The sequence below is a fragment of the Xyrauchen texanus genome, chromosome 10 (genome assembly GCF_025860055.1).
Source record: "Xyrauchen texanus isolate HMW12.3.18 chromosome 10, RBS_HiC_50CHRs, whole genome shotgun sequence".
NCBI lineage: Eukaryota > Metazoa > Chordata > Actinopteri > Cypriniformes > Catostomidae > Xyrauchen > Xyrauchen texanus.
This window is the reverse complement of record NC_068285.1, coordinates 32027369-32053172: the sequence shown is the minus strand read 5'-3', so window position 1 is coordinate 32053172 and position 25804 is coordinate 32027369. Positions and strand designations below refer to the sequence as shown.

The window sequence follows — 25804 nt, the reverse complement described above, 5'->3', positions numbered from 1 at the left end:
GGAAATGACAAGCACTAACAAGGTAACTGCTTTTAGAAAAATTTATAAAACCACAGTTTCTCCTCCCAGCTCGGATACTTGAGTTTCACATTCATAAATAAGCTGTGTGTGTAGTACATCCATCCATCCATCCATCGTCAACCGCTTATCCTGTGTACAGGGTCGCGGGGGGCTGGAGCCTATCCCAGCTAACATTGGGCGAAAGGCAGGGGACACCCTGGACAGGTCGCCAGTCCATCGCAGGTGTGTAGTACAATGTGACATTAAAAAACAGAGATGTACTGGTGTTTTTTTCATGCTACACCGCTGCTTCTAGGAAAATTATAGCTTGTTACTTGAAAAGTAAAGTTGCACTATTTTGAAAACAGCTGAAGTATACTGCAATGCTATAAAAAATGTAGTCACGGTAGTATCATCACTGCATTTAGTTTATTACTCTCCAATGCTCATATTTATTTGTGTAGATATCTTAGCTCACGAGGTTTCAGAGTCATTGGTATTCAACACAGGAAGCTATGTGCATTTTTCCATCCTCAGCTCTCCGTCAACATTGCCCCCTCTCCACTACGCATGAAGTCACTCTGTCTTTCTTTCTTTCGCATCCACCTGTTCCATGGTCCAGTGGAGGGCTGTGAATGCTATCAGGGGAGAACATGGTGCTGTGGATCCTGCCTGGCTCTAGTCCATCACGGGTGCACTCAGGCTACTTTCCAAGCCCACCAGAGCCACGCAGCACTGTATCAGGGGCTCAGCTGCAGACCCAACTGCCGCATTACAGCATAATGGATGGCTTTATATCAGGTGTTTAAACCGAGTGGCCACTCCATCTGCTGAAGGATTTGTGAAGTCTGGAGTTCCTGCGTGATGAATGGCGAGAAGTAATGCTGCCAATCAGCCCTATCTTTGGCAGCGTCGCTCGCTCCTCTGCTGTCTCACTCTCTTTCTCTCTTTTCTTTTTCCTCAGTCAGAGACTGCACTCTCTTTTCCTCCCCACTAACGTTTTTTTTTTTCTCTCTTTCTGAACTTTTTATAATGTCTACCAGCAGTAAAATTACAATGGTGAGTTCTCCAGTGCGTTTGATAGTCAGATGTGCTTTGCACATGAATCCTCTGCAGAGCTCCTTTTGTCCCAACAGCGATTGTGAATAGCCACCATCACATTAGAGTCATACAGGTTCCACCTTTAAGCCTCATATTACATTACCATTTATGTTTACAATTTTACCAGTTCTGCATTCAGAATCACTCTCAATTAAGAGTAGCCAAATTTTATGCCTCTAAAACTGTGTCCTAACAAGGAGAAATGTGTCATTTATTGTACTATCAAAACATGTTGATACATTTTGAACATCTCTAGTTTTGACGGCAAAATAGTCATGTCCACTTTTGATAAGCTGGTGAGGTGTTTACATGCAGAGCGAATAGTAATGGACAAAGCTCTTATGTTTGCAGATCGGTTTTTGCTTAAACTGTCATGACCTTTCCCATAAATAAAACCATTTAAGGTCATTTTAGAAGACCACACATGTTGTCGGCTTATTAAGCATACTTGATGTAAGATCATGCATGTTGACCAACTCACTGTGGACTTGTCACATTGTGCCTGGTTAAGACATTGCTAAGTCAATATGAAATCAAAATTAAACATATTTACTTGCTTAATTAATGTTCATGGTTTTATTACAACAATATTACAACAATATTTAATGTCTCTCTCCAACTCTGAAATGACTTTCTTTCCTTTTTGGCTGATGTAACCAATCCCTCTTTTTTTCAGCCCCTCCCCTGCAATCACCTGGATCCATACTGTTACAAAACCCTCTTGTCATAATCTAATCAAAAAGATGGATAAAATCAAGTTCAGCCCTACAACTTTTCTCTCTAAATATCCTATTTCACTTAGTTAGAAATGTGTCAGATTATAGATGTAAAATGGCTTGTGAACACTGTTTCGTGTTTACTTGAGAATCCCATAACAATTTGCATCATTTAGTTTATGTGAATTAAGGCAGGCCAAGCCTGTAAACACAAACTTGAAATGCTCCCTTGTTAAAAAAAAGTTAATGTTATACACTGATATCCCTTTTCACTGTGATGATTCGTTTTTTGTGTTGATGTCTTCTCCTGATGCAAACAAATACTTCTGTTCCAACAGTAGACTCTTTCTACATGAAATAATATGTGTGTAGCGTGTGTGTTTGTGTGTGTGTGTGTGTGTGTGTGTGTGTGTGTGTGTGTGTGTGTGTGTGTGTGAGCGTGTATTTATCACTTTGTGGGGACCAAATGTCCCCATAAGGATAGTAAAACCCGAAATTTTTGACCTTGTGGGGACATTTTGTCAGTCCCCATGAGGAAAACAGCTTATAAATCATACTAAATTATGTTTTTTGAAAATGTAAAAATGCAGAAAGTTTTCTGTGAGGGTTAGGTTTAGGGGTAAGGTTAGGTTTAGGGGATAGAATATAAAGTTTGTACAGTATAAAAACCATTATGTCTATGGAAAGTCCCCATAAAACATGGAAACACAACATGTGTGTGTGTGTGTGTGTGTGTGTGTGTGTGTGTGTGTGTGTGTGTGTGTGTTGAAACAAGACAGGTCTGGGCAAATCAATACACTGTCTTTCATTTTCATGGTACAACAACAGGGACATATTTCAAGGAGCATGTTCCAAAAGACTGTGTATGGTTGTGTGTGAGTGTGTATGTGTGTTTAAATGTTTTAGGCTGACAGACAGGGCAACGTTACACTTCATATGTCTTGTCTGTCAACTTTATTGCCAGTGGGATTTGGGCTACTGGAAGGCACTGAGATGTGTTTTTCGCATGTACACACTTCAAAAGGGACTGTACAGAGCCCAGCACCCAGAGGACAACCCCAGATCCCCAAACTCCAGCAATGAGAGACTTATATCTGCCACTTTGGAGTGATCTGCCTTACAATATACCCATTGGCAAGACTTTACTGTCTTGCTTTCCTTCAAATTTGCATTTACACGAAGAGAGGTCTGTTGCTTGATTTAGCTGAGAAATTGTCTGAGGGAATATTCAAAAACAAGCAGTAAATGTTATAACAAGAGCAGTGTGATTTGTCCATTTGTGTTAGAGTGGAGAAAGGGGAGGTGTGAAAAATGTCCCGGTTATATATGGCCTTCAGACATGAACTTGGTTGGAGAATTAGGCAAAGCTTTGGAGAAGGGCACACTAATTACATTATCACAGAGAAAGAAGCGCTTGTCAATTTCTTCCCACTTAGCTTCTCCCCATCACTCTCAGAAAGCTGGGCATGGCAGACGGCATCAACAAAATGCACTTTCAGTAGCTATTGACATTATTTCCATTTCTATTGGCGACTCTGATGGAGGATTATACTATTACACATTCTGAAATTTGGAAGGTTTTAAAGATAAAATATTTAATTTAGTTTAATCAACTTTTATCCTGTTATTTTGTTTTGTCTTTATTGATGAAGACTCATAATTTTCTTTAAAATACATTGATAGCAACAAAAGAAAAATATTTAACAATTTTAAATGACTTGAAATTAAATAACTCCATTTCTTATAAGAAGAACCCAGGAATTTATAAATCTCAAGGATTCTTTTATTGCTTGACATGGAAGACCACTGCGGTAGAATTGTCACTTTTGGGTGAACTGTCATAATTTATTCACCCTCATATTGCTCCAAACTTGTATGACTTCTTTTATACTGTGCAACACTAATGAAGGTGTTATGCAGCCTGTTAGCCTCAGTCACCATTCAACTTGGTTGCATCTTTTTCTACACAAGGAAAGTGAATGGTGACTTTTGCTTAAATTTTCAGTTTTTCCTCCATTATGAAAGAAAGTCACATAGGTTTGGAAAAACACAAAGGGGAGTGAATGATGACAAAATTTTCATTTTGGGGTGAACTATTCTTTTAAGTGCTAAAGACATGCAATTTGAACTTGTGTTCAGTGTAGCACAATTGTAATAGTTCTCATGAAGGATTTTATATAAGTTTTAAAAAAATCAACACACCTCATTTGTGGCAGTTTTTTGTTGTTGTTTTAGAGCTCCTACACAGTTGCTTGGTTGTGTGTGTGTGTGTGTGTGCGTGTGTGTCAGTCCCAGCATGTTTTTCCCTAAGCAGAGGCGAGGTATCCTGTGTGTGTGTGGCCCATCGCCCAGGGCGGCTGACTTTCAGGAACCCTAGCGGCAAAAACAGCAAAGTGTGTTTCCTGGTCTCTTGTGCTGTTATCAGTGGACACGGCACCCACTCTTGCCCCTTCTGGTTTCCTAAACCACCATCCTTTTGCCTCCGGTGTCAAGATGTTGCCCTGTGATTGCCACAAGAAGCTTTTCTCTAATGCACACTTGGCACGTAAAGAGATCGTATTGAGTCCTTGTGTTAACAGAGGGTTGGGTATGTTTGTGTTGATCTGACACGAGCATGTTCCATTCAGCCAGCAGCTTGTTGGCTTCCAAATTTAGAGGAGTCACACCGAGATTGAGAGGAGTCTTTGTCTGAGAGGAGCAATGGGTCTGACCTGCACATCAAGAACTCGAGAGAGAGGTGATGTTTCTCAGTACAAAGAATGCAGAGAATGGTTGAACACCAGTCTTTCCAAGCGACCTTTAGAGAAAGAACTCTTAAGGACAGAAGGACGTAGAAAGTATGTATTGGCATCTAAGTTTTGAGATGTTCTGCAATCTTCCTGTTGCCAATTGCCCATTCCAGCACATTTGTAGCCAGTGAGAAAACTACTGGCATTATCACACACCAGTGACAACATTATTATCATCATACCAATGAGGTTTTGCACGACTTGTGACAAGTAAAAAGAATAAAGAATGTAAACATTAGTTTCCTCCATGTGTTTATTATTTTATTAAAATCATGCCCAACAGAACAACAAATGCTGACGGAATATAATGTCTCTCAAGAGCCATCAGACATTTGTGAGCTTACTGCGGGAAACTCTTACGGTAAAACACAATGATACATGTCCTTCGCCTGCCACCATAGTACTGGGCTCTTGCCCACAAATCACTGTAGTGGAGTAGGTGGCTACCTCCCCTAATCATTGTCATTGTTAATAGCCTATCAGTGTTGCCCCCTGGTGAATAAAAAGGTGTGTATTTGCCACCTGGAAATACTTCATGACCGTGTCATTGTTAAATCTCTTGTGTTTGTTGCAAGGTCTGGGTGTAAAAGACATGGAGGCTGGCATTCTTTCCAGCTTGTATTGGTGATGGTGTTTTTCTTATTTTGTTGTGTGTGTGTGCACATGTGAATTCAGTGACCCTCTATTCTAGGGCTGATACTGGTCCTTGTTGTCCACCACTGCTGATAAGCCCCAGGTCTTGCAGCTGTCTAATTATATATTTTATAACTTTACATTATATCATATAACTCCAATTGTGTGTGTGTGTGTGTGTGTGTGTGCGCGCGTGCGTGCGTGCATGTGTGTCCTGTTATTTGTACAAACTCCTAGTTAAGGCCAGTGTCCTTTTTAAGATAAAGTGTTTTACACTAACTGCTGTATTTTCTTCAATACAATTTTGGTTTTTGTATTTGTACCAAGGTTTCTGGCTTTTTATTAGTGAAGTGAACCTGTGTGACCTTGTTAATTGATATATTGTGTCCCATACTCCCTGGGTGGAATTCCCATGGTGGCGTAGTCTGGTTTAGCTTCTAGTTATTACTTAGTTTTACAATCTTACACCTTCCGCTCCGATAAATCACCATCCAACGCATCCTCGGTAATGGGCCTGATCAAGAACACATCCAGGTAATTTTTATGCATTCTCTGTACTTGCAATCTTGAGTATTGGAATTTAACTTCAGCAGTGGATGATGATATCAAACAAATGAAAGAACACAAAAGAACGCACAGTAAGAAAGAGCAACAGTCTGAGACAGGATCTCGTCACGTTTTCTGAGAAACCATAATATGCTAGCACTCAAATGAGAAAATAAATATGCAGAATTACACTCAATCTTTGCAATTACATGAATAAATCCTCATTTAAACCCCTGAAACAAAAGATAAACATTGTTACCATAAGTATACAACATCATATTTGGAATGTGGCCAAGTTAATATTGGATGCCAGAATGATTTCATAATCCTGATGCAAACCTTAGTGTAAAATAAACCCTCTCTAGAATATATTATCTCACTTTACGCATACAATTTATAGGTTGAGTTGGGGTTAAAAGCTAAAATTGAGAGAGGGAGTCTGCGATGCTTTAACTTCATAAACGGCGTCTGTGTGAAAGAGGCTGTTATCATCGGGCTGTAAACGACGCTTCTGCTTTTCCTGGCTCAGTGGGATGAGATGAAGTCCAGATGGTCGTGGACTAATGGAAGTGTTTGCCTTGAGTTGCTGCAGGCTGAGAGAGGAATATGGAGATGGAATTGTTACATATTAACATTAACAATCAAATGGAAAGAGATTCACAAATAGAAAGTTGGTTCACAAGCTAATTGAATGAGAACCACAAAGTAATGTAAGGAGTTTCACAAAAAATAAATGAATTCACCAATAAAAAGAATGAGATTTACAAATATATGTTTGGAGTTTCACAAAAATAAAGTGAATTCACAAATAAATAAAATGAGATTTGCAAATAAAAGAAAATATTTGCAAATATATTTTTGAACTCATAAACACAACTCTGTCCAGCATTAATTTGCGAATCACGAGCATTTATTTGTGGATCTCTTCCTGTGCATTTGTGTATCTCTAAACGCATTTTTCGATTTTGAAACAAATCTAGCATCAAGATGTGCACACAATTCTACAAATAGGTGGACACCACCCATAGTCTACTCAAGGCAAACACGGAAAAATTATACAAACCTTAAGTCACAATGTTCCTCTGATTGTGTCTGTTTCTTTAAAAGTTTGCAGCCTTGGAGCTTTTCTGTATGTGCTTGATTCCATGCTCATGAGAGCGCTGTGACTCTGGTCCGAAGTGGTAAAACGAAGCGTGATTGGTTGAAGATAGAACATGCTACGATTGGTCTGAGTAATGTGGCCGTCATCTGAATAGTTTGAGTAGACGATGGGTGGTGTCCACATATTTGTAGAATTGTGTGCTCATCTTGATGCTAGATTCATTTCAAAATCCACAAATACGTGTGGCAATATGCAAATGCACAGGAAGAGATCCACAAATAAATGCGAGCAATTCACAAATAAATGCTGGACAGAGTTGTGTTTGTAAGTTAAAATATGAATTTGTAAAAAGATATATATATATATATTTGCAAATCTCATTTTATTTATTTGTGAATTCACTTAATTTTTTTGTGAAACTCCTAACATATATTTATAAATCTCATTCTCTTTATTTGTGAATTCGTTTATTTTTTGTGAAACACCTTACTCGTGGATCTCATTCAATTTATTTTAGAACCAACTTTTTATTTGTAAATCTTTTTCCATTTGTATGTTCCATTTATTATTAATATGAAACAAAAATAACCCCATAGAGGAAGGGAAAGAATGAGAGAAAACCCTCGGCAAGCGCCACGGCAAACCCTCGTTATAACTCACAATCTTCTTCTCACAGAATCTCACTTCTCTCATATGGAGTTCATTTCACAAATCTGTCCAGATGCCGGTTATCTCAGTCTCCGCCCACCGCTAGAGAAAGCTCCGCCCACCCTGCACCTGGGTTTCCCGTCGAAGCTCGCCGACTAGAGGCAAAGCACCACAGCTTCTCGTGGCATCTGGGTGAACGTTAGAGGCTCTACGGAAGAAACTGTTTTGTCACTATTTCTAAATTCTCTTAACGTCTCTGACTGTCGCAGCACACCAGGACTAAGCATTCAAGTGTTTCGTGTTCATTTATTCGGACATTTAAAGGAAACACCTAAAACAACAGCGCTAAATGAGTTGAGCGCAAGACGCGCACAGCATCCTCTTGTCAGGTTGAGCTTCATCCGAGTGGAGAGCTCACTGCCCTTCAGCAGACTGGAGCCTATCTAGAGCTGTGCACTGGGGTTTGACGGACACATCTTATTCTTCCTCTTGGAAGTACACTTATAGTACTGAGGAACAGCTCTGATATATCGAGTCGACCGGAGTCGAGGACAGGAAATAATTATTTTTTCTCTAACAACGCCGTTACGCATGGTGGGAATTTCGACCTCTTTTCAGTGTAAGTCGCTCAGTTACTTATTTTATTTATTTTTCTCTTTACAGTATGTTATGCACATTTAGTATTCTTTGCATTTTAAACATGTTTAGAAATATAAGAATGTTTTATTACACATTTGCTTGAATGACAAACACACATAAGTCTTTTATAACTCGTTTCTTATTGCCTTTTGCGGATTGTTTATTATTATTATTATTTATTTACAAAGTAAAGCAAATATCACAAAGGAAATATGTTTTAAATATGTTTTCCAAAACATTCGGCTTCTATGCAATTGTCACATTTAATCGTAGTTTAATAAATGCTCACTTACTGCTGTTATGGTTTAATGATGTAACGCTTAACTAAATTATGCTTTCACCATATTTAACTCGTTAATAGGAAAACAACGCAAAAATATCTTCCACACCAATGGATATTTGACTGCGAATTTCTCACTCTTTACGCGTATTAATGTAGTCTGAATTTTTAATACAAAAACCTTTCTTTCTTTAACTTATTTATTTTTAGTTTTTTTCTCTAACTAAATAAAAAAATATATTCAATCGTATTTTCTTCTGTGGATTGTAATCTGTTTATTAAATTAGTCCGAGTCAGGATTATTCTATTTACTATCACGTATCGTAAATCGATAGTTTGACAGTACTTAATGTACCCATTTTAAGAGATGCAGTCTCTTGGTCTCTTAATGAATTAATCTTTTGATAACATTTTAGTCAGGACATTTTTGCATGATAGGCCTACTGTTCAAAATGTATTTGTACAGTAACTGGAAATCATCATAAAAGTCAACCTACTAGTTTTAAAATCAAACATTAACAGAATATCTGCATGTCAGCTGTTGTCCCGAGTTTAATGTCACCTCAGACTATGAATACACAATAACGACCGATCCGACTCTAACTCAATATGTTGTTGGTCAGTGATCTTTCTAAGTAGTTTATTATTATTATGTATTATTAATAATATTATTATGTAACAAATTCAGACGTACGAGGTGAGGTAAACATAAGGTGTGAGGTAATACTGTTTTGACATCACAGTAGATTGAGAAGATTCGACCATTCTGATGTCACAACGGATTAAGAAGATGCCTTTGGCAGTTGTGAGGTCATTGTGGACTGAGAAAATGTTTAACAATTGTGACATCACAATTGATTGAGAAGATGCATTTACACTTGTGACATCCAATTCATTGAGAAGCTGCAATAACAATTGTTATATTATAATTAATTGAGAAGCTACATTAACAATTGTTATATTATAATTAATTGTGAAGATGCTTTCACCAATTGACTAAAAGCTGCACCAGTCACACTTGTCAAACGTATCTTCTTTATCCATAATCATGTTTATTCTTCGCTCTGGATTCTTAAGTTATCTTGAGACTGAAGAGTTGAGTCTTTAATGTTTGAATGAGATTATTTTGAAGAGTCACATTTTTTTGAGGTTACAAACTGGTAATTACAAGGTTATTATGCTATAAATGTGGTTTATGAGGACATTTCTAGTGTCCCCATAATTCAAATAGTTTAAAAAACATACTAAACAAAGTTTTTTGAAAATGTAAAAATGCAGAAAGTTTTTTGTGAGGGTTAGGTTTAGGGGTAGGGTTAGGGGCTATAATCTATAGTTCATACAGTATACAAATCATTATGTCTACGGAGAGTCCTCATAAGAATAGCCACACCATGTGTGTGTGTGTGTGTGTGTGTGTGTGTGTGTGTGTGTGTGTGTGTGTGTGTGTGTGTGTGTGTGTGTGTGAAAGCAACATTAACAGGCAGCAGCATCCTCTGGCTGAGGCCATCTGCACAGCCACTAGCCTGCCTGCTTCACACCTGTTTCCCTCTCCTCCACTCCCACTGGCCTAACACAGGTCAAACGCGTGAAACCAGACACTGCCACAGCATAATGAAGAGATGACTAGGCTACACACAGCTGTGTGTGAGAGAGAGATATGGAAATATACATTCATTATTTTTCTGGGATAACAGGGAAGGTGTTTGGAATTTTCCCATTATTAGTTTCCCATGTAGGATATTTACTCATATTGCTCTATGCTTTTATTTTAATAAAATATTGTTTCAGTTGTAAAGATTATCTATAAATTGTAATGCTCACTTTAGGTAATGCATCACTAGAAATTAAGCATGACATGCTAACAACCATGCAATGGAAAATATTTATCTGTTTGTGTCACATTCATGAAAGACAAATGTTCTTTTTAATGGTAAATGTGTTTCTCATTTACCTTATACGCAGAGCACCATAAAAAAAAATTGTAGTGAATTGCTTATGTGTATTTTAAATAATGAACAGCAGACGCTCTGGCCGAAAGCCAAGTGTTTTATTGTGACAGTGTGTAACTCATTTCATAAGTGATGTCATTAACTCCATACATAAACTGACAGATATTCTCACCAGACACTTCCACAAGTAAATAAAAAACACACCCTTTTGGGATACAGGAACACATATTGTAAATTCTGCAGTGAGCATCCATTTGTGTGAGCAAAAAGGTTCAAGCCATCATATATTTTTCTGTGTGAATAAAAACTACAATCACAAAAGGGAAGAAAAATGAGCAAGTTCAGTTACACAACATCAGCCATGAGCACTCTTAACGTTCCAACTCTTAAGGGAAACATTCCTAAAATACATTAGTGTTATTTTACTTGAATCTCTTTCCGTTGAGCTATATCATGTATGAGAATCTTTATATTCATCGAGGGCTACTGTTGGACTTGCTGACATACTCAATCTTGGGCCGTAAATAAGCAAAGTAAGTTGTCGGAGAGTAGAAAGCCCCTTATTTGCGAGGGCTGTAGATTTGACTCAACGTGAGTCTCTGCGGAGGGCTGGTGAATGATTGAGACGGCCACCATCTCTGAGAATCTGTACTTGAAATCGATAGGGGGCATAATGGCTACAAATTTTTCAAGGAGAGGAATTTAGCGTGTGGTTATTGGATTTCATAAAGCATGAAAGTATAATGTGAGAGGAGAGGATGAGTGATTTTTATTGGATCGTGGGGCTGGATACAAGAGGCAATGTAATGTGAAGGGGGAGTGAGAATTTACATGGGTTTAAACCATGAAATTAATTCCATTATTTTAAAGATTATAAAAGATTTAAGACTAAATATGAGATCATTATCAACAAAATTTGTGAATGTTGCTGCTAGGGAAATTACTTTTTAAATTTTTAAATTACAAATGCCCTCGTTCAAATCACTGAAACAGATGATTATGAAACCAAATATTCAATATAAGATATCTTAAGTTACAGAAGTATTTCTGTAAATTTAGTTAGCATGGATCTGAACTTGCCGGTGGCTGAGGGGGTCTATCTGACCGTGAGCAGTCAATGTGGTCCAGGGTTAACTAAACAAACCACTTCAAATCTGTCTTCCTCTCTTTCTGTCTGTCTTTCTCTTTCACTCTCTCTCTCTCTGTTAATCCAAGATTCAGTTGCCAATTAACTTCTCTTTCTCTACCTCTGTCTTACTCCAACACACACTCCTTTTCACTCACATCCATCAGCCACACACACACACACACACACACACACACACACACACACACACACACACACACACACACACACACACACACGCACACTGTCTTCTGTTTCTCTCACTCTACTCTCTCTCTTTCTCCCTCTGTTTATTTTCCTGCCTCCATCTGGACCAAGCTGATATTGTAATCGCCCTAATGCACATTGCCTTCCCCTTAGACACACACACAATGTGCCATCCTGACAAGCCCCTTTATATTTCAGATAAGCCGGGGATGTGTGTTTAATGAATACAAAGCCGCAGTGTGTAGCCGTGCACTCTGCCAGAAGGTAATCTTATTGAATAGGTGCTTTTCAGTGATGCAGAAGACGATAGCGGCGCAGGAGTGAAGATGTAACCTGTTATCTCGTGCCTCCTCTATTTTCCCGTCACAGAATTTACATTTAAAGATTAGCTGTAAAATGGTAAAAGATTCAGGGTGGTGAAGGTGTGTGTGTGTGTGTGTGTGTGTGTGTGTGTGTGTGTGTGTGTGTGTGTATGTGTGAGCGTGTATTTATCACTTTGTGGGGACCAAATGTCCCCATAAGGATAGTAAAACCCGAAATTTTTGACCTTGTGGGGACATTTTGTCGGTCCCCATGAGGAAAACAGCTTATAAATCATACTAAATTATGTTTTTTGAAAATGTAAAAATGCAGAAAGTTTTCTGTGAGGTTTAGGTTTAGGGGTAGGGTTAGGTTTAGGGGATAGAATATAAAGTTTGTTCAGTATAAAAACCATTATGTCTATGGAAAGTCCCCATAAAACATGGAAACACAACATGTGTGTGTGTGTGTGTGTGTGTGTGTGTGTGTGTGTGTGTGTGTGTGTGTGTGTGTGTGTGTGTGGAAGGGGGAAGGGAGCATGACTTTAGCAGGAAGCAGTGAAGAAGACACACACAAAATAACAGTCTGTCATACGGGCTGTATCTGGTCTGCGGTCCAGCCTTGCGGCAGTGCTATCTCTCTCCAGACCAACTCTCTGCTCCCTGGGAACAGAGATTAGCACATTGTTATCTGTAATTGGGTTTTGTCTGTGGATCCAGTGACTGCTTTTGCCAAGGAGAAGGTTAGAATGGTACATGACCAACATTATGTATTGGCATATCAGTGTAAAGGCATGATTGATGGGGAATATGGACTGTGTAATGGCTTCATTAGGATTTACTTCTCTTTATGAGGTAACAATTGTAGAGGGATGGACTTGGCCCTTGCAAGAAGTCTATAAAACTCCTCCATAAAAACAAGTGTTTTTGTGCTTGTGCAGCAGTCAGTAAAGAGAGTCAATAGAGACATCAGAAACAACCTTTTGAATGATGCTTATGTCCTTTCATTACGTTTACAATTGCTTGCAGGTAGGGATGGGTGGTATGAAAAAATCTTACATCACAGTATAGCCTAACTAATTTTAGATCACAGTACGAAATTGTTATATTTGCTGGGAATTAAAATTTTATTTTTTAAATATTAAATATTAATTTAATAAATCCTAAAATTTGGTAATCCAATTAATTAAAAGTTTAACAAATGACAGGTTCAAATAACTTCATCTCATTTTATTATTTTCCAATGTTTTCTACAGCCATAATAGTTTTTAAAACAAAAATACAGAGGCAATATAATAGGTGTGGGTGAGAAACAGATGAAAATTTAAGTCCTTTTTTCTCTAAATCTCCACTGTCACTTTTACGTCTGAATGTCACATGTGGTGCCTGTATAGTTTCACTTTCACATCTGTTAAAGTGGAGATTTAGAGTAAAAAAGGACTTAAATATGTTTCTGTTTCTCACCCACACATATTATATTGCCTCTGAAGATATGGATTTAAAAAGTCTTATGGATTACGTTAATGTTTCCTTTGTTATTTTTGGAGCTACAAATGTCTGATCACCATTCACTTGCATTATATGGACCTACAGAGCTGAGATATTTTTCCAAAAATCTTTGTTTGTGTTCTGCTGAAGATAGAAAGTCATACACATCTGGGATGGCAAGAGATGATGAGACTTTTTATCTTTGGGTGAACTATATCTTTAAGAACAACAAAAGCAAAACAATTTAATAAAATATGTAATATTTGCACCATGATTTAAACAGTATAGCAAAATCTCTACCATTTCATGGTGGCGACATACTACCATATTGCCCAGCTGTTTGTACAGCAACAACCGCATTTGCATTTCACATTGCAGACTAGACTAGATTGCAGTTGTACTAAGGATGGGGGTGGGGTGTCCTGTAATTCATGGGATCAGAGTTTGAATCTGTCAGCCGTATCTGTTCAGTCACTAATGTTTGATTCATGGGCTGCTCACACCCATTAATTTTGATTTATAGATTCTGATATGTATTTATGAAAAGGGCACCCACTCGAGTGTGTCCTCTGTGGCCCAGTAAAGAGGAGTGTAATTAAGATTTGTTTTTAGCCCAGAGGCTCAACTCCTTCAAGAGCTATGGATCAATAGTAAGAGACAGCAGACCCTTGTGTGTTTACTACACATATTGACACGCTCAGTCAATTAGAGCTCCCGAGAAGAGGAGCAAGCAAGCAGAAAGAGGCTGAGAACAAGATGGATTGGTAGCAAGGTTATTTTCTTAAACTAAAACTGAAATGAAAACATTTTCGTAAACTGAAATAAAATGAATATTTCAAAATAAATGAAAAACTAAACTAAACTAACAGCAGTTATTAAAAAACAAACTGAAATAAAATAAAAATTCTAAAAAATAAATGATTGTTTTTGTACTCAACAAGCTCTTGTAGAAAATTCGGACCTGTGTGTGTTTTAGAGATTTGTATATCTTCAGAGCCACAGAGCCATACACTATTGGGTTGTTTCGGTGAACACCTGCAGGTGACGTTGTGGCATGTAATGCACATGAGGTTAGCTGATACTGAAAGGCTGATATATGAAGACATCTCCGACATGAATTATGGCTTTTAGGAAGTCTTTATTTAAAAACAAATATAAAAACTTTTTTTCACGATCTTCTAAAGATGAAGTTATTGATTACAACCAAACACTCCGCCCTGCCACTTCCAGGTTCTTTTTTTTGCCCAGAAAAAAAGCTGCTGTCTATGGGAACTTCACTCAAATTGCGCTGAAACGGCCCAAAAAGTGCTGTTTCTGGGGTTGAAACACCATGCTTTCCACAAATTATTTGAGATTAGTGCTTCTTCAAATTTCCACCTGATCGCTGCATCAGGAAAAACTCATAATTCATGGGTCACCGTCATCGTTAATGCATCTGATGTATTAGACACAGTTGAATCTCAGCAGCTGTTGGTGGATATTAAACTTTTTATTGAAGAAATCACAAAAAATCTGATTGCAAACGGCTGTTTTGACAGGTTTTAGGTCAAATATGATCTAATGATGATCAAAACCACCATATAAGATGTAACAGGTGGAACAGTACCCGTCACATGGACTACTGTTTGTGAAAGGATAAGTGAATAAAAATAATGTCATACAGCATTAAGAATGCAAAGAGTCTTTGCATTTATTTTGATTGCAGTAAATAATATTCTTCTACCGAAAATGGCTATTGTTAAGTTTTGATATGGAATAGGATCATATTGAAGTAAAATAGTATTGTTTATTGTATGCGGGTTAATAATTTAAGCAGTTAAGTTAAGCTTCTAGCTTCATGGTTGAATGGATAACGTACTATATTTAACAGACGACCATGGATTTCAAGATTATACGAGACATGGATCGTATCACATGCAGTCAATGTAAACATATATAAGCAAAGTAACAGAGCACCCACCATCGGTACAGTGAACATCAACAGTTTAACAAGATTTCCTGTTTAAAATGAATTTGAGTTCATTTGAAATGTTCAACTTTTTTACTTTTGATTTGCTTTTGTTTGGTTCTTTGTGACTTTGTTGAATCTCAAACCATTATGTTATTGTTATCCTGCACAAGTATGCTGAGTCTAAGTAAACTAAGTAAGTCTAAGCAAATATTAAACTGTTTTGTTTCGCTTTAAGTGTATTGTGTAAGTTTGCCAAGCTTAAATTCAAATGTCTTGCTTTCGTCTACACTCTGGAAGTCTTCTGTTATGTACTCTTATAATTATAATTACTAAAACTGAAACTAAAATATATTCAAACGAAATAGGAATGTTCTTACAAAATAAAAACTAAACTAAAACTAACAAAATCAGTAAAAGTTGAAAAGCAAAACTATAATTACCTTGATTGGTTGGATTGTACTCGTCTCACACACCATCTGAATAAATGTAAAATAAGGTAGTGTACAGTTGTGCAACACAGTGGTTTACCAAAGCACACAATGCCATATGGCGTGCATTCATTATAGAGTCTATAGATTCTTACACCGCTAGATAAAATAGCACCTGGTATTCAACAGCGTCTTCAGAAACTGAGTATACAGACTTTTTCAAAAAGCATTTGTGTGTGTGTTTTGTCGTTGTCTCTAGATTAGTTTAAATTCTATTGAGGCTATAGTTTGGACTTCCTGTTGTAGGCAGTTAGTGTCACAGACATAGTGGTTGGACAATAGCTCTGTGGTGTAGTACACTAGAAGATTTTGTTGTAGTTGAACGATCAGCAGGTGCCTTCGAGATAAACGCTCAGTGTCAATTATGTCTAGAAGAGGTGATTCATAAGATGGGGTTTGAGAGGAGGAAGGCAGAACGTGGGGGAGCAGGTAAATAGTTGCGCTGACCGGGGTGGATAAACCTCTCGTTTTCAATGTAGCTTAGCATAAAGGAGTCATTTTGTTAAATGTCTGCTGCATCTAAGCTTTTGTTACTGATAAATGGAGGGAGCACTACTGGCGCATTAAAAGTGTTTGAATGGAGAATTGCATTCAATTACTTGACAGGATCTCCATATGTAACATTGTAAAGACTAAAGGAGCCATTTGAATTTAAATGCTAACAAATACAAATATATAAACACCAAACACATCGAAGACACAATGATAATGCATTGATTACTCAGTTGCTTTTTTAAACATTGCTTGCTTTTTTGACCTGTGTTAAATTAAGGCAGGGAAGCGAGCTATAACCAGTGAACATTTCCTGACAAATGTATACAGACTTCATAGAAGCCATAAAATAAGAATGAACCTTGTCTCAGATCCTGTTTATCGCTTAATGAATGTGAGCACATTTTTTCAAACAGCTGGGAAGGAATTCACCCTGCCAGGAGCCATTCCTGGTCACTAAGAACTTCCGCCATTAGTAGCACGGCTTTAATGCACGCACATGAATTCACAGATGGGCACTGGCCTCAGTTGCTACAGACTTCCAACATGTCTGTGCTTGTCCTTCAAGTCTATGATTCATATTCTCAACCCCTTCCAAAATTAAATACAGAAGTTGGTTACACTTTGTAATAATGGTCTGTCATTATTAATAAGTAACTATGCAGGAATTAATGCAGGACAAATGAGTAGTTCTACATTAACACTTCAGTTACTACCATTAACTAATATGGAAACATGATAAACCAATCAGTAAGTAATAGCGAACTGATGACTGAGGTAGTTCACTGTTAGGTAATCAATAATTACTGAATTTGATTTGCCTCCTTGAGAACTATTAACTAAATATGGCTAATTTAAATATCTATTAATGAATTACTAATTAAAACATTAACATGCGTCTAAAATGTGAATGATTATGTTTTTATTGTGAACATGATCATGAAATGCACCTTCAGAGAAACATGCGCCTCACGTGTGTTCTTTGGAATTAATTTATGAACACAATAGATCTTTAAATCATGGCTATAGTGTCTGCTAGAGTAACAACGTTAGCTTACAGATGTATGTGCCCAACATGTGTATTCTTTGGGACACCTCTTCATTACAAAATATATTTATATTTGATCTCCTTTTCTCCCAATTTGTAATGCCAAATTTTCTCTACTTAGTAGGTCCTCATGGTGGTACGGTTACTCACCCCAATCCGGTAAGTCTCAGTTGTCTCGCTTCTGAGACCGCCAATCCGCACATCTTATCATGCGGCTCGTTGTACATGACACAGCGTAGACTCCGCATGCGCTACTCCGCGATCCATGCACAAATTACTACGCCCCCCCCCCATTGAGAGCGAGAACCACCATTCTGTTCTGTTCAGACCGAACAAAGGAGGTTATATGTAAAATACATTTTATAAAACTGTTTGTACTTACCAAGTGGACAGTATTGAGCGGAAGTACATATGTGGAATCAACCTCATAGCTGCATGCTGGTTTTCTCTCCGTTTTCTGTTAAGTCTTGTGGAGATCAACACACTTGTCCTTTAAACACATCATTTTATAATTTGACTTTGTTAAGAGATAAGACGTTTAAAGCATGTAGTAACTGTGAGCACCAGCAATTAAAGCTTTATCCTGCTTAAGGTTTGTAGCCTATGCAATTATGTTCAATTATTTCAATGATTCATAATTCAATGCCAGGAAACAGTAAGATCTCATTAATTAATAATACATTACCATGACCCTCGCTTTAGAATAATGGTCCAGATAATTAGTAATTCAATCATTTTATGTGGTAATACTTGACTCATTACTTATGGGTTACCAGAATGATTAAAAAAAGATCTTCAGCAATATCAAACATGCCGCAGTTGTTCATTTGTAATGAACCGAATACATATCCCAAGGAATACACAGGTTGGGCACATACATCCCTATATTTCTGTAAGGTAAGTTGACTAGGTGGGTTTCCATCCAACTATTTTTATACACATTTTTAAATTGCACATAAACTTTCTAAATTTGCTCACAAATTTATGCGCTAGGAGGAGGTAGATTACCTAGAGTTTCACATTAGTTAAAATGTGCATTAAAGTGATGGAAATAGTTTATTCGCAAAATCATTACGTGTTTTGACCATTCATGCATTTGTTATGAGTGTGTGATAGCTTGATGTGACTAGCCAACTGAAAAGTCTGACCTTGGCACACAATACTTTGAACAAAGCGCTTGTTATTCTGAAGTGTTTAACCCAGAGCTGGTCGATAAAGTGGGTCCTCACATGTAGGCAGAACAGTTTTGAGGGCGGGCACTCCCAGGTTTGCGGAGACTGTTGGTGTGTGGGCATCGCAGCTATTTCAGCCCACATTATATCAGATATTACACTTATTCTACATTGTCTCGTGGATGCATTTAATAAAATGAGATATGTTTTCCAATCTTGCAAGTAAATCTGTCCCCAAAGCAAGGAGAAGTTATTCAGCTGCTTCATCATGACTAGGTGGTTCCTTCATGATAATGTGTGTTACTTAGTGGATGGAAACGCACAACAATTTTCTTAAGTCGAATTTTTTGAAATGTGCTTAAAAAATGTAAACATTTTGGATGGAAACCCAGCATATGATCATCATGGCTGTAACCACCATAGACATTGAGGTGGACATGTTCCCCCCAATATTCCTACATTTGGTCTACTGATATGGGTGTTTTCCATGGTTAATTATTACATTATCAAATTTGGTTCCCATCAATCCTGAATATGTGGATACATCCTTGACTATGATACTCTAGCAGACACTGTAGCCTTGATTCAGCAAACTGTTACATTCATAAAGTAATTCCCACAAAGAACACACGTGAGGCGCATGTTGCTATGAAAGCGCATTTCATGATCATGTTCACAATAAAAACATAATCATTCACATTTTAGACACGTTAATGTTTTGATTAGTAATTCATTAGTCGTTATTTAAAATTAGACATAGTTAGTTAATAGTTCTCAATGAGGCAAATCAAATTCAGTAATTATTGATTACTGAACTACCTCAGTCATCAGTTCGCTATTACTTACTGATTGGTTAATCATGTTTCAATATTAGTTAATAGTAGTAACTGAAGTGTTAATGTAGTACTAGTCATTTGTCCTGCATTAATTATGCATTGTTACAATTTATAATAGACCATTATTATAAAGTGTTACCCAGAATTCTACAACAGGACATCAGAGCACCTCTTCTACTGGTTCAATTACGGCTAGGTGAAGCAGCCCTCATGGTTATTAATATGACTTATTTCAGTGTATTGTGATGTGCAAAAGCAGATCATTATTGATCAATAGGGTGTGAGTTGATGAGGTCGAGAGAGGCAGACAGTGATCCATGCTGTAGTATTTCTGTGACATTAACCTTTATGCATGTGGTATTGCCGTTAAGGGCCTGAGGTTCTGTCTGCTTCCTGAATTGATAGAATGTCCAACAATTTTGAGAGATTTCTACATGAAATATACTACTTGATTGATGAAATTGAAGATTCATTTTGACTAATGATAGACTAATACATCAGCCAGGATGATTTATCATCGGATATTTGTAGGAATGCAACAATCTAGATCGGCCAAACTTTGTCCTAAATCTGTGATCATCCGATCAAATCATGACATTGAGGCAATTCTAAGTTTTGTAAATTTACACATTCAGACATGTTGTAATTTAGATGACAATACTGGGTTGTTTTAAAACTGTGTGTGCTGTGTGTGATGATCTCATTGTTTGTTTACAATGATATTTGATAGTGACAACAGAATTATTCATAAAGATTTTTAAATTCAGATAAATGTTAGGATTTCACAATTAATGTAAAGTGTGGGGCATAAACACATCAGTATATACAGAAACATAAAATTGTGGCATGGGGCTCTTTAAAAAGAATCATTGGTGATTAGATCAGTATCAGATGATCACTTAACCAGTCACTAAAAAAAAAGAAATTGCTGCAATGTTATCTGTTTTGAATACTATTCTGATGCTAGTGGAACTTTGTAATATGGCACTTTTTCGTACCACTGTCTCTTTAAGATGATTCGCTTATGTGTTCCTCTTTTGTAAGTCAATTTGGATAAAAGCGTCTGCCAAATGAATCAATTTAAATGTAAATGTAAATCACAGTGTTCAGTATTGGCCTAACATTTTGCGACAGATAACCTAAATGTCCATATACCAACAACTAGGGCTGGGCAATATGACCAAAAATATGATCACAATATTTTTTTTCATATCGTTCAATATCTATATTTATCACAATATACTTTTCATACTATTAATGGGGGAGGAATAACATTCAACATGTATGTTAGACCTCAAGAATGAATGTTAACATAACTTATTTGTTTACAAGTAAACCCCAGAGGGTAAGCTACCTTTAAAGTATACTCAATTTAAGATTTAATCCTACATTAGGTGTGTGTGACCTCTTTTCAATTAAATGTCATCATTTTCAGCTGACTTTTGACTCAAGAGTAACACTTTCTTGTGACACTCCATACTCCAGCTCAGTAGGTGGCGGTACATCATACACTGGATTACAAACCCCCAATAAACATCACAAGAAGAAGAAACACTTTCTGTCTTGTGGCAGCACTATGGTTCATGAAAATATGTTTTAAACTAAACAGTACATAAAGAAACAGCAAAGGTGTTGTTTTCCAGTTGCTGTTGTGTTCAGTCGATAGCTGTAATGCATTGTCAGTGCTGTATTGTTTGGTGCACAGCGTCATATTAGTCGGATAGCTAGCTAGCAGCTACAGAGCCTCATTACCGGTTTCCATGACTACAGTGGCATGTAGCAATTTTGTGTATTTTTTATTTCATCATATTGTCACTGATTAAATAGTAAAATCAACATGTTGTAATGTCTACAGTATATTTTAGCATTATATTTGTCATTGGTCACCCTGAAATACAGTATATCTGTACTGGCATTGGACATTTCAAAATCCATGTCATCATTAATACTGCCTACAATGAAGAATCTGGGTTTTCAATTTAAAGATGTTTAAAGGCTTGTTTAAAGTTTAGAGCGCTGTAATGCGTTAGCATAAGTCCAGATGAGGTGGTGCTTTCTGGCATTTTTCAGATTTGCAGATACATTGGCACTTTTAAAAGTACCTTATAAAGGGGGAAGTAAGGATTGGAATGGCACCATGTGACATTTCATGTGATGGTGGTCTCTTTCTGATTTATTTCTTTCAAAATACACTTCAGCACCAGTGTTTTAAATAGCAACACATTGTGGCAAATTGCACAGCTATGGCTATGCCAAGGTCAAGACCACTCTCCGAATGGGAAAGGGTCTCATGGAGCAATAAAATGGCAGTGCGTATAAATCCAACTTGCCTTATAAGGTCAGAAATGTTTTAAGTTGTTTCAGAACAGTTGTGTGTGCCAGTAATTGCTCTCCCATCTGTCTTTATGCGTCTTTATCAACATCTGGTTTTGTAAGCTGTACTTCAGTGACAAGTATCCGTTATGTGTCAAGGGTTCCCAGTCCTGATAGCATGATTAGCTTAGACTTGACTACCACTCCACATATGCTTGCCATTACTCCATACCTGTCACAAAATGTAATAACTTTTCAGGGGGAAATATGTGACTGTTTTTCTTCTTTTCTTTACTTTTTCCATAACTGTAAAGAATTATTTCTCTCTGGTTTTAATGTTCCCCTGGTGACTGGACAAATTACTGGCTCGCAGGCTTTCCAGTGTGCATGAGTGAAATGGGAATGGCTCATCCCCTAAAGCATAGCCCTGTCTGCACCTCCCTACAAACTTTACGAAGAGAGAAAGCGAGAGACGGAGACGTTTTCTAGCCATCTCGTTTGGCACATGAAAGGAGATGCGTCTGTAACTCCTCTGAGGCTCGGGGCTTAGGAACGCACACACACTTTGGCAGTGATGCAAAGATATGATCTTAATCTGCTATTTCCTCTTTGGCAGTATTAAATTGTCCACATAATAATTCACAGCTGTACTGGGATCAAATATAATGGTGCAGCTGCAATTTTATGTTTGTGAATTTTAACTGTTCTTTCTGTCTTTCTGTTTCTCTCTCCACCCCCACCTTCTCCTGGCACCATATGGTTAGATGTTGCTACAGTCGAATGAAGGGGGTTTGTGCGTCTGATATAGCAAAGTGATGTGTGCATTCGAAGCCACCTCGATGGCTAGATTGTGTTGCAGTGGTGGGTGGTGTAGTGTGCAATCTCAACAGAGGGATTAGGAGCTTGTCACGGTTTCATTCACCCTGAGACACATTAATTCCAAACATTTCCTTCCCCCGGAGACCTAATCGTGGCTAGAATCTGCGATGGCCGGGTCACGGTCTGAATGCTCGCCCATGTATTTTGTCCTACAAAGCCAAAACACAGTATCTATGCCAACACAAAAATGGCCAACAAATCTCTTTAAAAGGCATTTTGATTATACAGCCAAATATGGATTATTAAATGTTCTCTCTAAGGTTTCTGTTAATCTGAACCTAACTGAGCCAAACCCATCTGTCACAGGTCAGATCATAGTATAAAATTCATTCACCATCAGGCTGAATGGTTCTCATTGCGGAACTGTGCTGTTCCTTAAAGATTCAGGCTTGCTTACATTACGATTTATTTTCCATCGTGATGCTGCGAAATTAGACTTGGACAAAATTGACTAAATAAGAAAGTTACCAATCGTGAGTCCTCAGTGTAGTGTTCCACCAGCACGTTTCAGTAGAGTTAGCCAACATTGCTAAGAAATCCGGGCTAGGAAGGGTTTGCATACTGAACCATGCTTAAGGGGAAAATGCTACTGGAACTGTTACTCACCATGCTCAGAACTGTTCGACCAAATTGTGGAAAAGCACCCTCCCTAAGAGATCAGATTCTGGTCAGAACTCAAATGATTGACAAATGTGTAGTCCCTACATTTTGGCTTTGCTTTATAGACAGTGTAACTGCAGTATTTTGAGTGATAGCATCCACAGAGTTCCTAGGGTGATTTGCCACCATCATCCTTCGCAGCTTGAATCTAGGAAGATAGCACTCATCGCTGACATGGGGGTCCTTCTGGATGCAGACTCCCAAAGCACTTACTGTATTGCCAACGAGATGATTTGTCATGCACAGCCTCGGGCTATTGCTTTTAATGACAGTGTAAACTGAAAAGTCGTCGGCTGATTAGAGAGCATGCACGAACACAGCATGCTTATTCAGATCTCACTTTTGGCTCCCGTCTGGTGCTCCCTGTCACTCCGTGCCAAGCACGACTCTCTTAAAAGGCCCCTTGCATCAGCTGAGTGCTTGAGGCATCTGTTTGTGTGTCTATGTGTGTGTGTGTGTGTGTGTGTGTGAACAAGATGGATTAATGCTATAAACAGAAAGTTGGATTTATCTGCGATTGGCACCACATTTCTCTCCATGCAGGAATTGGAGCCTGAAGAGGAGGAGAGAGAGGAGAATGCCTTTATCCAAAACAACTGTTTGTGAGTAATTAACATATGAAAGGAAGCTTACAATCTGGCAAATCCCTGCACTTGTTTTCAATTATTTATCCACATTATGGGAGGAGGAGAAAGGGGAGAGGTGGAGGTGGGTGTTGATCGCAGGGGGAGTGAGGGGTGGTATCCAAAGCCATAAAAACAAAAGAGATTTCTTTCCCTAACACAACCAGAGGGCCTCTGGGAATTTGCTATCAGTCATGATGAGATGAAAATGGAGTTCAGCCGTAGAGTGGATTATGGATAATGTAGAAGGTCGATGAGGAGCGGACAGTGAAACGGAATAAGAACGGACCACAATTTCAATGCTATTTGTAGTGTGTTTGTCATCTGTCTGATTGATCTGACAGAATCGGATGGCATCAAGGTGAGTTCAAAGGGGTTGGGTACACAAAAAAATTAAGTTTTGACATCACAAACCTGTATGACTTTTTGTCTCCTTTGGAACATAAGTCACACGGGTTTAGGACAACATAAGTGTGAAAAACTGATGACACAATCTTCATTTTGGGTGAACTATCGCAGCTGGGGCCCCAGTTGACCATAGGGCCCCTGTCCATCCTGAGATCGAGGAGAGAGATGTTCAAAAAGAGGGAGGACTGGGATGGAATATACTTTTCACAGGCATTTGTCAGGGTGGGGTCTTCCTCTATCTACTGATGCCACAGGCTGAGGATTGATGGGTAGGGCTGCAGGCCACAGCAGAGGAAACCAGAGGGAGGAGAAGAGCAGGGAGCCCCATAAGAAAAGAGAGCGAAATATGAGGGTGTTTCTTCGAGAGAGATTTTGAACAGACATACAGTCTCTGTGCCAGATGCCACAAAATATAGAAGCAGGAAGAAATGAGGGAGGAAATGGAGGAATGAAACAGGATTGAATTGAAGCAGATTGTAAAGAATCCTACTTTCATGTTTTAATATGTGGATTTGCTGCGTAGATGAGGTTGGGCTTGTCGCCCATGTCACGATGTGGGAAATCAGGAGAAGGCAGACAGAAGGTAGGATCCAAACACGGCTTTATTGAAACAATAAATAAACAAAACACGGGAACAAAAGAAAGGTCCACAATGGGAAAACCGAGACAGAACCTTGGAAGGACACGGGGACATCAACAGGGGGAACAGGAACCACGAACGAGAGAGTAGTCACAGGGAACTCGGGCTGGAAACAGGGAGCTAACAAATACATCCACAAACGAACAACGACCGACAGAGACTGAACAAACAGACAGGGTTAAATACATGGACATGGGGAGACGAGAGCCAATGAACAAACAGAACTCAAACAAGATAACAGGGAAATAAACAAACCAATGGGGAACTAACGAGGGCAGGTGAAAACAATGAACAGAGAACACGAAAGCTAACAAAGAGACTACGGAGCTACAAAAGGGACAAGTGAAAACTAAGGAGTTACAAAAGTGACAAAATGACAAACAAAGGGCAACAGTGAAACAAGACAAGGTAATAGACGAAACTACAAAGGACTACAAAAACCAAAACAGGAACTAAACTTCAACATAAAAGCACAAAACAAAAGACAACAGTGAACATGACAGAAACCCCCCCCAAAGGATCGGATTCCAGACGATCCTAAAAAAATAAATGGCAAAAAAAAAAAACACAAGAAACAAAGTGAGGGCACCAGGGGCAAACAGACAGACCAAAGGGGGCACAAGGGGCAATCAGGCAGTCCGAGGAGGCAAAAGGGGCAAATAGGCAGTCCACGGGCTTGAGAGGTGGAGCCCTGAAAGACTCGAGAGACATGAGGGGTGGAGCCCTGGGAGGTTCGAGAGACTTGAGGGGCGGAGCCCTGGAAGGCTTGAG

General features: G+C 38.3%; 1 protein-coding gene across 2 annotated transcripts in view; it reads left to right on the top strand.

Annotated features, from left to right (window-relative positions):
• Positions 1-7719: 7719 nt before the first annotated feature.
• The window catches only part of runx1t1 (RUNX1 partner transcriptional co-repressor 1), an 87183-nt gene continuing 69098 nt past the window's right edge, over positions 7720-25804 (top strand). For both annotated transcript variants that reach the window (XM_052136213.1, XM_052136212.1), the window contains exon 1: positions 7720-8154. In XM_052136213.1, the coding sequence (XP_051992173.1) occupies positions 8127-8154 (28 nt within the window). In that variant the 5' untranslated portion in view covers positions 7720-8126. The remainder of the gene's footprint in view (positions 8155-25804) is intronic.